Below are 14,795 nucleotides of genomic sequence, written 5' to 3' on the forward strand. Positions count from 1 at the left end.
ACAAACCACTGACCCAGTTAATAGAGGATATGTCTCCTTATAAGTATAGTACTGTGCAAAAGTCTCCAGTCATCCCGATTTGATACGTGGACTGGTACTTGTGTCCTGCTTATCTACTCAATTTGGGCACTCAAAGCTCTATTCTACTACAATTCTCATTCGCCCAACCACACACACATACATACAAGCACTTTTTTCTCTTGCCCAAAAACTACAGGAATCAAACCACCAGCATTCTGATTCAAAGACGACCCGCTCAAGCTCTTGAGATAAATTTCGCAAGGAAAATAGGTGAAATGTGTACAAACACACGGGGAAACAAAGTCAAACAAAGAAGCAACGAATAAAGTAAAAACTGAGCTGTTTAGGTTGTTTTTAGCGAGTATTTGGTACCACCAGCTGTATTCTTCAATACAGTCTGAACTCTTATTTGATCAAATGCTGATTGATCACCTCAATAAGACCTGCTGACACTGACTTTCAGTCCAGTTCTCGTGTAACGTGGAATACCTCAGACGTCTCTCCCTGTTTCCCTCCTACTCAGGCTATTTCTGATGAGGCTTCAGTGAACAATAAATGGATAAATGGAGTCAGATCTGGATATTTTACTATTTTTAAGTGTGTGACTTTCAGATACTGTTCATTGATACTTTGGTATTTTATAATCATTATTATTATTATGTGTAGGTTCAACTAAATAAAGTGGAACAAATTATGTTTTAGTGACAGACTGCAAATAAAAAAGATACAGTTTAAAATTGGCTCTTTGCTAAGCTGTCAGTGGTTCAACTCTTGAGTGATTCAAAGATCAGTTTTAAGGAAGAAAACCCTGAAAGACCTTCAGAAAGCCTGGAGATCTATTGATCAAGAGCATCATATAAAGAAATGAGGGGCGGCTCAACATTTTTGCACAATACTGTACATCATTTCATTCATTTAGCCACTTATCATTAGTGCTACCTGCAGTACACACTTACTGTATAAAGAGCCATAGAAATATACAACACTGTGAGACCTGTTTGAAATGGTACTGTATGATTTGTAATCCAAAATGAATTTTCATATATTTTTTCCTACTGATGTGTCCTGTCAAGTGCCACCAAAAGAAGCTATGTGACTAAAAAAAAATTTAATTTCTCATTCCCCTCTACGACATCTCTGAATTACCACAGCAGGAGGTCCTGCAGCAGAGGGTGCAGGTCAAAAAGACTTGAGCTGTAGCAAAATGCAGTGCCATGGTTACTAATAAAAATCCAAGCAAATATTCATACCAAGTAGGCTACCAGCCTCTATTGCATAAATGCTTCTTACAGGGCTGACATGAATGATTGATGGTGAAGCATCAGGCATCAAAATACAAACTATGAACCTCTATGTGGTTTCTTGACATTTAATAAACTCTTGCTCACTGTTTTGTGTTTTCTCTTTTATCTCCACCCTGTAGCAACACGCCCATCAACATATCTCCTCGCACTTAAATGGCCTTAAAATACCCTTGCCCCCATCTTCCTCGGTGAACAGTCAGTGTTAGTTAAAACATCGACCCGGCAGCTGAGGAAAAGAAAATGTTTGTCTTTTTATATTATCAGATAAAATTAGTCAAAGGGGTTGCTTGAGGGACAGGTCAACACTAGCCGTGGATGAAACAAACAACAATCTGATAAGTTTGCTCCGAGAGTGGTGCTGGAAGAATGACTGAGGGATGATTTAAATCAAATGTGCTTCATTTGTGTGCTAATAAAACTGTGATAGTTACAGCAGAGTTCAAATTTTGGTCAGGTCGTGAAATAGTCACAGAATTGCTCGGGTACCAACAAGAGAGCAAGCAGCTACATCAACAGCTGCACTGCACTGAGGTGGCCACTCTTGGCTGGTTAAGAAAACAAGTCAACTGCAGTAGATCCGTGTGTGAAAATCCCCAATAGACACAAGCATGTTTACCCCTTCACAACAATCATGAGGGCAGAACATGTGTGACATTGTAGCCTAATGTTGCCTGTAACAGTTCATCTCCATGTTTGTTGTGGGAAGTTGACACTGGTTTGGGAATGGTTTTGTGTGTTACATTTGCTGTGAGCCAATGGCTGCGATGGGGTTGGATTAATTGAAGGCAGGTGTATTTGATTGCGCTGATACTGTAGTCTACTTACTAGCCCATACTACAAACCCTGCTGTGATATTTTGTCACTCTGTGCAAGTTATATGGCCAGATCTAAGATGACTTGATTTAAATATGTTAATGATGGATAGTTTGCTGCTCTGTTAATTGTATAATGAAGACATGGTGATATTTTGCTCTCTGTGCAGGCCAGGCCCTATATGCTGCAGCCAAAAAGGCAGAGTTGGGTTGCTGACGCTGATTACTTGCCTTCTACTTACAGGGTGGTGGGTCTTGGAGGACAACTGCTGATCCCTGTTAAAGTGGTCAACATGTAAAGTACATCTGACTTGTACTGTGTGTTTTATCCCTCTTGCAAGTGGGACATGGGACTATTTTATCCTTTCATTTTTTTTATTTTTGTTCTAATAAATTATCCTTTAGAATTTCATCGGTTCGTTGGTCAACTGTTGCCCACGGCTGAGACAGTTGGTCAGACCTAGAATCTGTGTGTTACAGATGTTTGAAACTCAATCTTGAATCTTTGGAGCTAAAGATAGGGGCGTGGCCACTTTGAGTCACAGGTAGAGCAGGTTAAAGCCTTTACCTCATTTGATGAGAGAAATTCTGCTCTTACTCTGCACTAATTGTCAAAAATGATGCATCCATGCATGAACAGCAAAATCACAAAGACTAGATACAGCATCAGGTGTGAACCACCAGTTGAAATGTAACACACAGGTGAATATTTCATTCAGAAAACCTCCACTTATAAGTTACCTTTACCAAGGTATTTGTTGTTGTTGTTTTTTTGTCTACAGTGAAGTGTATATATTTAAGTTGTTTCAGTTTTATTTTTATTGACTTTACTTAACTGATGTATGTGTCTGTGTGTGCTACTAATTTATGCAACTGTACATAATTGCATTTTTAATCTCAAAGATTAAATGCATAAAATAAAACTTGTTGCAGTTATCATTCCACAAAACTTTTGGATATTACTTTGTAGTTTGTTCTTGTTTCTTCCAGAGATTTCTGATCATTTCTCTTGACTTCTTTTAAGCATGGTTATGTTCCCAGGGCACAGAAAGTAGCTTAAAGCTGTCCTATTTATCAAATGTAACATTTTTAGTCCCACTTATAACTACTAATTAAAGAAACAAGACCAGTCCTATTTTTGGTGGTCAACACATTTGAAAATGGAGCCAGGCTAATACAATATATAAGTCACAGCTGATCCACTTACACATCAGAGCAGCATCACATCAAGTCCACAGAGAGGAGAAGGAGAGAAACTTTGTCTAAGTCCCCATTTTATTTACAGAGTAGAATTTATGCAAATCTATTCACTTATTATAAAAGCCATTTCACAGAAGTACACCCTTGTACCGTTTCCAGGGTTAGGGATGAGTTTAAGTAGCGCACAGGTGCTACTAATCAAATACACTTGATTAACTGATCACTAATAAGTGAGCACCTGTTCAGAAGCCTCTTCTCTAAAAAGAAATTGGCAATGCAGCTTAGGTTTGTAAACTTACATCTCAACAAACCACAAGACCTCTGCAACAATATGCTTTGAACACACAAGAAGATGTTGGGCTACTATCCACCAGAGGTGTGGACTCGAGTCACATGACTTGGACTTGATTCAGACTCGAGTCATTAATTTTATGACTTTAGACTTGACTTGAAAAAATGTTCTAAGACTTGTGACTTGACTTGGACTTTTACACCAATGACTTGGGACTTGAATTGGACTTGAACCGGTTTACTTGAAAAGACTTGATATTTTACCCCAAATATAAAATTTAACATGCATATTATATAGAGATTGAAAATGTGACGTCATTCACGGGTAGAACCGCAAAGGATTCTGGGAACTCGTGGCAAGCGGTACTAGCGCACGCAGGCTTTCAATTGAAATCAGTCATACAGCGATAAAAAGAAACACAAAAATGTCAAGAAGCTGTTGTATTATTAACTGCAATAGCCGGTCGCATGACAGCCACGGGAAGCCGACGGGTAAAGAGATCGGTTGTTATCGGATTACGTCGTTGAAGAGAAATTGTTCGAGCCATGTTTCCGAAGTAACAAAGAGGCGACGGATGGCCTGGATTGCAGCCATTCAAAGATCAAATATAACGTCCCAGAACACTCCAGCTCACAGGTTAGTCTGCTCCAAGCATTTACACGAAGGTCAGTGTTTTTTAGTAGTTAATACGTCATTTTCATAACATAATTGGTGATATAGGTTACAAGCAAGTCTGGCGCTGAACAGAAATTGTCGCGCTATGCTCCTTTATTTATTGTGCATAAATAGTGAATTGTCCTGACACAATATTGCGTTTCGCTTCTGTTATTATGGTACATTGACAAAAACATATACTTTTATTCACAGGATAAAACAGGTTTTTTGTATCACTAATTGCCCAGTACGATTACAGCATACAGTATTATTGTCACTGCTACATTTCTGTGATGCTACCAGAAATTATTTCCACTACTAATTAATTACCGTTGAGCTCAAAGGTCCTATTAATAAACGGTTAAGAATGTGTATTTATGAAGACGATTTGTGAGACTGGTAAACTTATGATACGTACGATGGTCTTTCGTTCTACACGGTGCATTTCAAGGTCCTGTCACCCATCCGTCGGTAAACTGTACCTGGGCTTGTTGCAGTGACCTGAAGTTACTAAACTTCATGAGTGTATGCACTCACTCCAAGAACCGTATAATTATAAATATGCATATAAATATGCTAACGATGAGATAGCTGACTTCATCTAACTAGCAAATGTTGTCCAGGCTACGTTGGTGATACAGTTTTTTTTAATGTGTATGATATTTTTGTCATGCGATTTTAAAGCTGGTCCTACAACCGCATCCAAGAATAACATGCAGCTTATCTCAGAACTGTCGGTGAAAATTATTCTTGGAGCTAGGTTTAATTGAGCTGCATTTTAAAGAGGTGCAATTTCACAATTTGTGTATATTTTCTAAGTTCACTATTTTGTCATGTGTTGAGAAAAACACAGATTTTAAAATTACATGGTCTAATATTTACATTTAGCATAACTGCAACATGCTTTTTTTCGTTTTTTTTTTTTTAAAGACTCGAAAGGACTTGAAATTCAAAGTTTCAGACTTGTGACTTGACTCGGACTTTTACACCAGTGACTTGAGACTCGACTCTGACTTGCCTGACATTACTTGAGACTTGACTTGAGACTTGAGGATAAAGACTTGAGACTTACTTGAGACTTGCAAAACAATGACTTGGTCCCACCTCTGCTATCCACAGCTCCACTTTTGGCGAAAACCAGACACACATGCTTGATACCAACTGTCGAACACGGTGGACAGCAGTCATGATTTGGGCTTGTTTAAGAGGCCAGCTTTGCTACAGCTGAAGCTTGGCTGAAGCACCAGGACAAGGATCCAAAGCACAAAAGAAAATCTACAGCAAAATGACTAAAAAAAGAAAAGAATCAAGATGTTGCAATAGCCCAGTCCAAGTCCAGACCTCAACCTGATTAGAAATCCTGCCGCAGTATCTTAAAAGAGCTGTGCATGAACGAATGCCTACAGTAAAGATGAGTGGGCCACAACCTTGTGTCTGAAAAAGTCAAACAGTCATGCATTTGGTTTTACAAGTTACTGAATCATGAGGTGTATTCAGTTTTCTTTTTCACACTACTGTGTTTTATTTTAGTTTTGAAAAAAATATTTCAGAATATCAGAATTGAAATATAAAAGCTACAAAAATAATCCCATTTCCTTTTTTATTTAGTATAATGACGGTAATTTTCTTCACAAAGTGCTAGCATTTTGCTATGGTGTTTGGTAAATTAAAGACTCATAATGGCACCAGTTAATTATAATAAACATTGAGAGCTAAATCAAAGAAAACCATATGTGTATTAAAAGCTATATAATCAAAATGACTGGGGTTCTGGTGGGTGACGGGTATTAGGTGGCTAATGCTAAACACTTTCTGCTTGTTTATCTAGTACTTATAGAACTTTATTCACTGTTGTAACTAGAGATGGCACGATACCACTTTTTTATGTCCGATACCGATATCATAAATTTGGATATCTGCCGATTCCGATATGAATCCGATATAGTGTGTTTTTAAATCAATAAAACTGTTTTTTAAATATTTTGCTGCATTTGTATAAGTTCACACTCAAGTTTAAATAAACAACAACACTAAAGAGATTCTGTTATACCTGTAAAATAATTCATAGTTCAGCAATACTGATCAATCTAATAAACTTAAACCTACTCCATCCTTCCTATTCTGGTATTTTAAAGAGTACTTCGCAGAAATATTAAGCAACCTAACTAATAGGGTTGCAAACTCCCAGCAAAGAAAATAGGGAACCACCCCCCACCTCATGATGCTTAATCGACGTAATCAACTTTAATTTGATGCAGTGTGGGGGAAAGAAAAATGCACAGAAATAATTTATTTTTCAAGAATAATTAAATAGATTCAACATCTTTCTTCTACAGAATTGCAGACTGCACAGGTGGTACCTTCCCAAAGGAAAAAGTACTAGCTTACTAGGGTATATTAGACTTAGCAGTTACTATATACAGTAATGGACTTCTATATTTTACATCAGATTAAAACTTTGGGTGTAAGATTCAGATAATTCATTATTAAAAACGAGACATTTTAAATGAGAATAAGGGAAAAAAAGTATGTCTTTGTGCCCCCTTTTCCCTGTTCATGCCCTATCGGCCCCCCTGGCTAAACTTTGCTAGATCCGCCCCTGCACAGTTACCAGCAGTCAGCTGCTTAGAAAAGGATCCTGGTCTAGAAAGTAATATTAAATAAATTCTAACAACAGCTTATCAATGTTAAACGTGCTGCTGTTGTTCAGCCGCTGGTTTCCTCTTTCTGGCGCGAAGTGGGCGATAAACAAACAAGAGAGACGGACTCGTGACAGAAAAGCCGATCAGCTGATCATTGATCAGTTTCATGATTGAAGTAGCAGCAAGAAGAGGCAGTCGCTCCATATATCGGTTGTTAAGCTTAACGCAGGAATGCTTTACAAACATTCAGAGATGAACTTACACACTTGCTTTACTTCTCTCTGGGATAACTTCATCGGAGATGAAATGCTGGTTTGGTAGCACAAATACACACCGCCGCTCTATCACGTGAGCACACTGCTCCTACATGCTACGGTTATGAGCCGAGTTACGCCATGTCGCAAGTTTTGTGAGGTGCTTTTTTTTTTAATTTAATGGATCGGATTACATTTTTTATTTCTCTCTGATATCCGATCCAGTAATTTACGTCAGTATCGGACCGATACCTAATATCGGATAGGTCCATCTCTAGTTGTAACCCGTTCAAGGTTCTCTATTCTTTATTCTTCATTCTACTAAAAAAGTGAGGGAAATGACCTTTTATGAAACCCGTTAAAGTCCATATTCATTCTGGACTATCAGGTTAATGGCACCCATTGCAAGGAAGTTCTCCCCTATTGATTAACTCTCTGGTAAGTCAATTCTGACCTATCTCTATATGAAATTCGATGGACTGATTGTAAAGGTTTCACACAGATAAGTAAAGAGAATAAACGTGATTGATCTATTTTTTTTTTTTAAATAACTAAAAGGTTATACATGCTGGTTTATTTGTGTTTCATGATATCAGAATGGGGGGAGTCTTATACAAGCTCTTGAATTCACTAAAGCCTCAGAGGAAAGGAAGAATGGCAAAACAACTGAGCTGTATGTGTAAGGCTGCCATCTACTGAGAACTGTCTTGAATTTGGACAGATCCAGGTTTGCAGTGGCAGGAACAGCGTCTGCTCCCTCAGAAAATCATGTTCCCTCTGTGCTCAGCAGTCATGGCTGAGGGAGGGTCCTGCTGAGACGAGTAATGAGGTAATTGAATTTCAGTTCATTAAGAGCTCCTTCTTGCACCTCATGTCACAATTTCATGTTTATTAAAGAACCTCGACTGTTTACATAAATCCCCATGTCAAAAGCACTTCAAGCCTGCTGCTTGAAAGCTTCAAAATTCGTGCAGTTCGAGCCACACCCCAATCAGTGATGCCACAGCAGACGTTTTGCCTTTCACAGCTACAAAAAACCAAAAAACTGCCGTGGCATCGTTCATCCAGGTGTGGGAAGAAGTGAATCTTTGAATTTTCTTTATTGCAGTATTTCTTTTTTTTCCCCCAGTAGGGAAAAACCGTCATTAGCTCCTTTGCTGTAATGTGTGTGTTTTCCGTTTCAAGTGAACCGCAGTAATAATAACAAACTCTTCTCGCCGCTGCACGAGTGCCGATCCAAACCAGCGGTGTACATGAGGAGGAGGGCTTGTTGCTAGGTTGCATATTCCTTCAGTTACAAAGCTCTTTGATACCTGCGTCGCTGTATGCTTTCACAGACATGCACCCACTTACTTGGCTCAGGCCAGGCACCTACACACGCACACATTCACAAAAGACCACACTAACACAGAGACATGCACCAGCAGGTAGGCCTGCTTTTTTCTCCCCACCCTTTTTTCCTAAATCAGGGCAACAATGGGCACGCTTCCACCCAGCAAACCATCAAGGCAGCCTTGACTTCGGGCAGCAAGACAGGACCCGTCTAACCACACTAACAAGGTGAGCAGACAGTGTGAGTTGTTGTGGCGGGTGTCTGTGCTCCTTCAGGAGGAACTGACAACAACTGGACTGGCACCACTAATAAGGTGTCAGTGCAGCTCTGCCCCACGCTCAGAGAACAGCCATGCAGCTCACACCGAAGGGCCTGCTGCACCAAGCAGGATCCAGGTATTAAAACGAACAGAGGGAAGGGTTTTGTTTTTTTCTTTTCCACACTTTCACACAAACAGAAAACACCACCCCATTCCTATCGGAGATGCTATGCACTATTTTGTGCCAGATTAGGATGGATGGGAGGAGGAAATCTTTTCCACGCACAGGCAGAGACACGTGGGACAGCTCACCAACAGACACCCGCTGTGAGGGCAGTGAATGGAAAACTGAAGTCACTTGCCTCGCCATTTAAGGGATAGGGTTGGGTTTTAAAGCCTCTACATGGGATGGTGTGCAGCTGTGCATGTGGAAGGAATCCACTGATTGGTTAGAGCAAAATAAAACAAAATTGGCACGTTTTTTTGTTTTCTTTTTGAGGAAAAATCAGATGTTATGTTGAATAAAATCAGATTAAATAATTTCTGATTAAGTCAGTGGTTCATTTATGGGGCAGATCAGACGGCCGGTCGCACGTTAGCCTCAGATGAACTTTTGAATGCATCGACACAGAATGGACTCAATTTCTAGTCTCTCAAAATTTCAGCATGAAACAGGAGGAACGTGTGCACCAGCCAGCACCTCGTCCGTATGGCATTTAGCTTTTGTATTAAGGCAAACTTTAATTAAATATAGGAACCCATCCGTGTCGGTGGTTACACAGCCTTAAATGTGTATATTTGTAAGCTGTGACCATATTAACATGAAATGCATAATACACAAAGGATGTTTTTGGGTTTTTGTTTTTTTTTTGCTTTGAGAAGGTAAAGATGAAGTGCACTAGGCTTGGCTGCTATCTTCGTTTTATTAGGCTTTGCCGCGCTGGTGAGGCTTACTTTGCAGCCTGCATTCTAATGAGAGAGAAAGCAAGGATGAAGGAAGTATGGAGGGGGGTGCAGAGGGTGGAGGGATTGTGTAACTCTGTTACATAACACAATATGCACAGCCTTCTCTCCGTCTCCGGTCCTCCTCTCTCTCTCTCTCTCTCCCTCTCAGCACCTCCAATAGAGAGAGACATGGCAGAACAAGCAGGAGGGAGAGCATGAAGGGTTTAAAAGGGTGCTGGTGTTAATGAGGGCGATGTGAAGAGATGTGCGCCTCGCTGGAAAATCATACTTCATTACGGCGCTGTTTCTAATAATGCCAGTGATGAGGAGAAGTTGTTTGGGAGGTGAGGGGACGAGGAGCGCAGACCCCCGGCTTGTCTTAGATTAAAACTCGGCCATCAAGTGGCATTCAAGTGGGTTTGCTGGGTAATTAAAGTCGATAAAATGTTATTGCTTTCACCCTCGGCCCACCTTTGGATGGCTGGGGTTGAACTGACAGGCATTTGCCAGGCTTTTTGGATGAGGACAGCTCACCAGTGGGAATCAACCTTGACACCTTAATTGCAGATTGCATGCATTACTTTGCTGATTATGAAACAAAGCAAATTTACAACATCATTTACTACTTTTCAGGCTGCTTTGCACCCAGTTTATAGCTCCCAGTACTTTTAAATTTAGTGCATAATTTATCAAATAAAACTTTTCTAGTCAGTTTTGTTTTGTTTTGTTTAGAAAGGAAGCTGGCAATTCTATTCAACATGTTTGATTCCTGCAACGTGACCTCATTTTATCGTAACAAATTTCATTCAGACTTCTTGGTCATGCAGTCCAGAATAAACAAGTTTGTATGAGAAGACTGAAAAACACTCAGTGTTGCAAAGTTTTATTTTCTTGAAGAATAATCTAATACAAAATGACAAAAGAGCCAGGAAAGTTTCAGTTTCTTTCACACTCTTAAAGTATATTACAAAGTACAGCACAGTCAACATTTCCACTGAAGCTTCTACTTGTTTTTTCAAACAACTTTCACTTCATGAATAGTTTACTTTCACACAGAACGTCTCCTCCGTCTTCTCCTCCAGGTTGTTCACGTAGACCAGGATGTCCACTGATCCGGGACTCTGGCTCGTGGCAAACCGCAGTCCGATGGTGTAACTCTCTCCCCCTCCAATCTGAACATAGTAAAAATAACACATAATTTTATTTAGATCTTTATCTTTTTTTTCTTATTAAAGCTGACCTGTCTGCCCATTCACACGTTTAATAATAAATCAATCATTTTTGTTTTGAACTACATTGTTCACAAAGATCTGCCCCAAGATAAAAACCCCGAATAAATGGCAGTCACTGAGACTGATTTGGCAGCACGGTGTCTCAGTGGTTAGCACTGTTGCCTCACAGCAACTAACATGGCTTCCTGTGCTTGCTCTGGTTTCTCCCACGATCAAAAACATGCTGTTAATTCCATCGGTGTGCCCTGGACCATGGCTCTGGGTTTAACTAGCCGCTGGTCCCCAGGTGCTACGCTGTGGCCGCCTGCTGCTCCTAATGCTTAGGATGGGTTAAATGACTTTCCTGACAGGGATCAATAACACTGTCTGATGTTACCTGTTAACATTATTAGAGCTGTAAACCAGTTATAGCTGTGATTCCCTTTTTCTAGACTAGATCATTTACACTAGATTAACCATATATACTTCACTGTGCTCATGTAGCCACGGTGACAGAGCCAGACTTCTGAATGAAAACCCCCACTCATACTTCTGAGATGAAGACAATGCCTCAGAGTGAAAAAATACGTATCCTACAACACATTTAAAAAACTGAAACCAATATATACCAAAGGTGACATATCACAATACAATATTATCACAATACTTCACTCACAATACAATATTATTGCAATATACTGCAATAATATATATTGTGAGTTACTGATAGTACAACAAATAGTTGTAAGAAATTGTTGAAAATCACATATCTGTTGCTGTCTACATAGACAGAAATTCACATTTAACATAATTCTATTTACTTATTACGTCAGCAACCGTTCTGTATGAATATAACCAAGATTATTACCAGCTGGCAGCCAGTTGAAATGAATCCCCTCAATTCAGACTGATGGCAACATGTTTGGAAACCTGAGCATTTATAAATGAGACGGCAATTATTTGCAAACCTTCAACAATCTCTCTGAGAGTGACTGCAGCCAGCCCAGGTCAGACTGCCACTGTTTGCAGAAAGATCACCTCCTATCAGGTGACCCAGGTATCGCCTTGTGATTAATCTTAGGCTCTAGGCAACATTTAGACACCAGTAGTTGTTCAGCTGTTTTTTATGTTTTAACTTCTTTATTACAGTTTATTTGGTATCTGTGTATCAATACAACGTTGCAATGCACAATATTGTGATACTGTTCTGTATTGATTGTTCCCTTACCTCCTAAGATATACAGAGAACCTACTTAACAAATTAAATACAACTGCCATGCAAAAATAGTGAGCTCTGGTTCTTTCACATGGAAATATGCATCTAAGTGTTTAATCGCATGTTTTGTGACTACGGTGACCTCATTTCAGTATCCAATTAGTTTCCTTCTTCCATGCAGTAATTAGACAATAAACAGAGTGTATTTCAGTTAGATTTGAAGGTATTTTACTGATCTGACTCAAAAATGAAAACATTTCTCAGGACAAAAATGACCCATATATGGAGCAAATGGTTATCCACACTGTTTTAATGCTTACCATCGCTGTGGGCATCTCCTTTTCAGGCATGTCTAAAACACAATTATTAAATGAGGAAGCACCAGTTGTTCTAACCTCCTGACTGCCTCTGTGGAAAGTCTAGTATTAGAATTTTTTATTTGTATGTTGTGATTGTTTTTCTGTTCAGGCATCACAGTGAGGTAGATCTTTAACAGGTGTTTTTTTTGTTACTTTCTCACTACTGTAGATTGACCAGAAATATTTCCTTCTACTCTCTGTAATAGCCAACAACAGAAATATGGGTCAATTTAAGGGATTTATGCTGTAATCTTTCCCACAAGCATGGCAGTATTGATCTCTGCTTCGCCTTTCCTCCTGACAGCTGGTTTTATCACGGTGAGGTAGTTATGTCAAAAAAGAGAAAAGTGTCTCCACATTTGCCTAATGCCACAGGCATGGTAAATTCTTTATAAGACACCTGGAGCTTCACTGACAAGATGGAAAAAACAATGGGCTGTTTTTCACTTGGCTCACCCTCCCTGTCTAATTGATGCAGTGTCTTCTGGCCAACAACAATGAGACTCTTTAATAGTTTATGTGAAAACAGGCTCCCCTCGCCTCTCATTCATTTATTTCTTAATTTAAAATGATAGTTTCTCATTTGTTTTAGCATTTTATCACACCTCACTAAATTAAAGGCAATGACAGCAGTGTTTCATGTCTGAATGTGAGCAAATCAGCTTTTAGAGACACTGAGGCTGACCGCACAATAATAAAACAGCAGCACTAATGACTTTGTAATATTCTTTGCATTCAGTTCTGAAACCCGACAAGAAAGCCATTTACGGAGGAATGAGCAGTCAACATAAAAGACTAGAAATTATTGATGTCTTGTACTCACCTGTCAGGATGACAAGAAAGTCAACAGTATTGCTTTGTATATTCACGACTCATACACTCATATTTTCTACAATAAGCCTTTTGGTCAAAACAGTAGCGTTGTTATGCCATAACCCATTTATGATTTTGACTGGGAGGGCATGAAAGCTGATGACAGGGCCTGATACCAGAAGAAACTTGGGGAAAAAGATCCAGTACAATAATATCTAACCGCTTGCCTCCTACACGGCAGCTCCATCATATCGGTTGTAGATGAAATCTCCATCAGAATGTCAGAAGACTTAACTGCTTAGACACACAGGAAGCACTTTAGCCTAGTTTTTTTCTAAAATCTGTCAAAAAGAGTTTCGTTTTAGTCAAAGTGTGTCAGATTATACGTGGTCAGTAGCACCGCTGGTTAAAGCTAATGTTATTGACATCAGTTACACCATCATAGCAACATATGTACCATTACTCCGTGAAACAAAACTATCTGAGCAGCTTTTGTTAAGGAGGAGGGTTCTTTCCTTCTAGTCACTAATTAAAGTATTGATTTTACTCTTAATGGGGGTAAGAGAAGTGGATGGCCTCCAGTCTCATTTTACCTGGAATTTATCCTCTTTGAACTGGAGCAGATCTGGATGGTCAGAGCGAAGCAGGAATGTACGGCTGCTGGTGTACGGATTGGTGTAGGTGATTTTTCTGGAACTGCCACGTCCACCGCCAACTGGAACGCATACTTCAAAAGCCTGCAAATACACACACACACACACACACACACACACACACACACACACACACACACACACACACACACACACACGTGTTATAGCATCAAACCTTCTTTGGCACAGAGGAATGAGGGAGGGATTGAAATGTCTGAAAACAAGAGCTGAGAAAACTGCAGGATTCATCCAAGTGCACCAGATGATTTGATGAAGTATCCAACAAAAGGAAGCCCATGGCTGCCTACAGTGAAACTGCAAGAGTAAATGAACTTGAACAGTTTGTATGTGTGATCTGAATGTGATTTGATACTTCAAAGTAATGGTACAAAGCTGGCAGGATAAGCTGGCTGCCTGTGAACTGGTGTAATGAGCATTTGTACAGCGGCCACAGTGGATGGATCCGCATGTTTCATTTGGCACAGATTTTACACCTGGTGCTTCCCTCACTTTTATCCAGTCTTGGTACTGGCACTAAGAGTACGCTAGCCTATGACCCCTTAAAGCTGGGTTTGTGTTCCTGCCAATCTCAAACCAGGGATCTTTTGCATTTAATGCAAATGTGTTAACCACTACACTACCACTACCACTAATGAGCATCTGTAAAGGGATGTCCACTGAAAGAAATACTTTCCTACAGTGGTTGGCATACACCTGACAGCAAGAAGATCATGGATTTGAATTCAACAACTGTCTGGTGGCTTTCTATGCCGAATTTTCATGTTTTATCCGTGCCTACATGGGTCCTCTCCATGTACCCCAGCTTC

At 39.7% G+C, this 14,795-nt stretch overlaps 1 protein-coding gene across 3 annotated transcripts in view; it reads right to left on the reverse strand.

The window, feature by feature from the left end:
- Positions 1–7,487: 7,487 nt before the first annotated feature.
- Positions 7,488–14,795, reverse strand: part of nphp4 (nephronophthisis 4) — a gene marked incomplete in the record, with an annotated part of 192,717 nt that continues 185,409 nt past the window's right edge. For all 3 annotated transcript variants that reach the window (XM_042221036.1, XM_042221035.1, XM_042221037.1), the window contains 2 exon segments: positions 7,488–10,888; positions 13,909–14,052. In XM_042221036.1, coding sequence (XP_042076970.1) covers positions 10,748–10,888; positions 13,909–14,052 — 285 coding nt within the window.

Source organism: Haplochromis burtoni, unplaced genomic scaffold (assembly GCF_018398535.1).
Source record: "Haplochromis burtoni strain Fernald_Lab_line unplaced genomic scaffold, NCSU_Asbu1 Contig_60, whole genome shotgun sequence".
NCBI lineage: Eukaryota > Metazoa > Chordata > Actinopteri > Cichliformes > Cichlidae > Haplochromis > Haplochromis burtoni.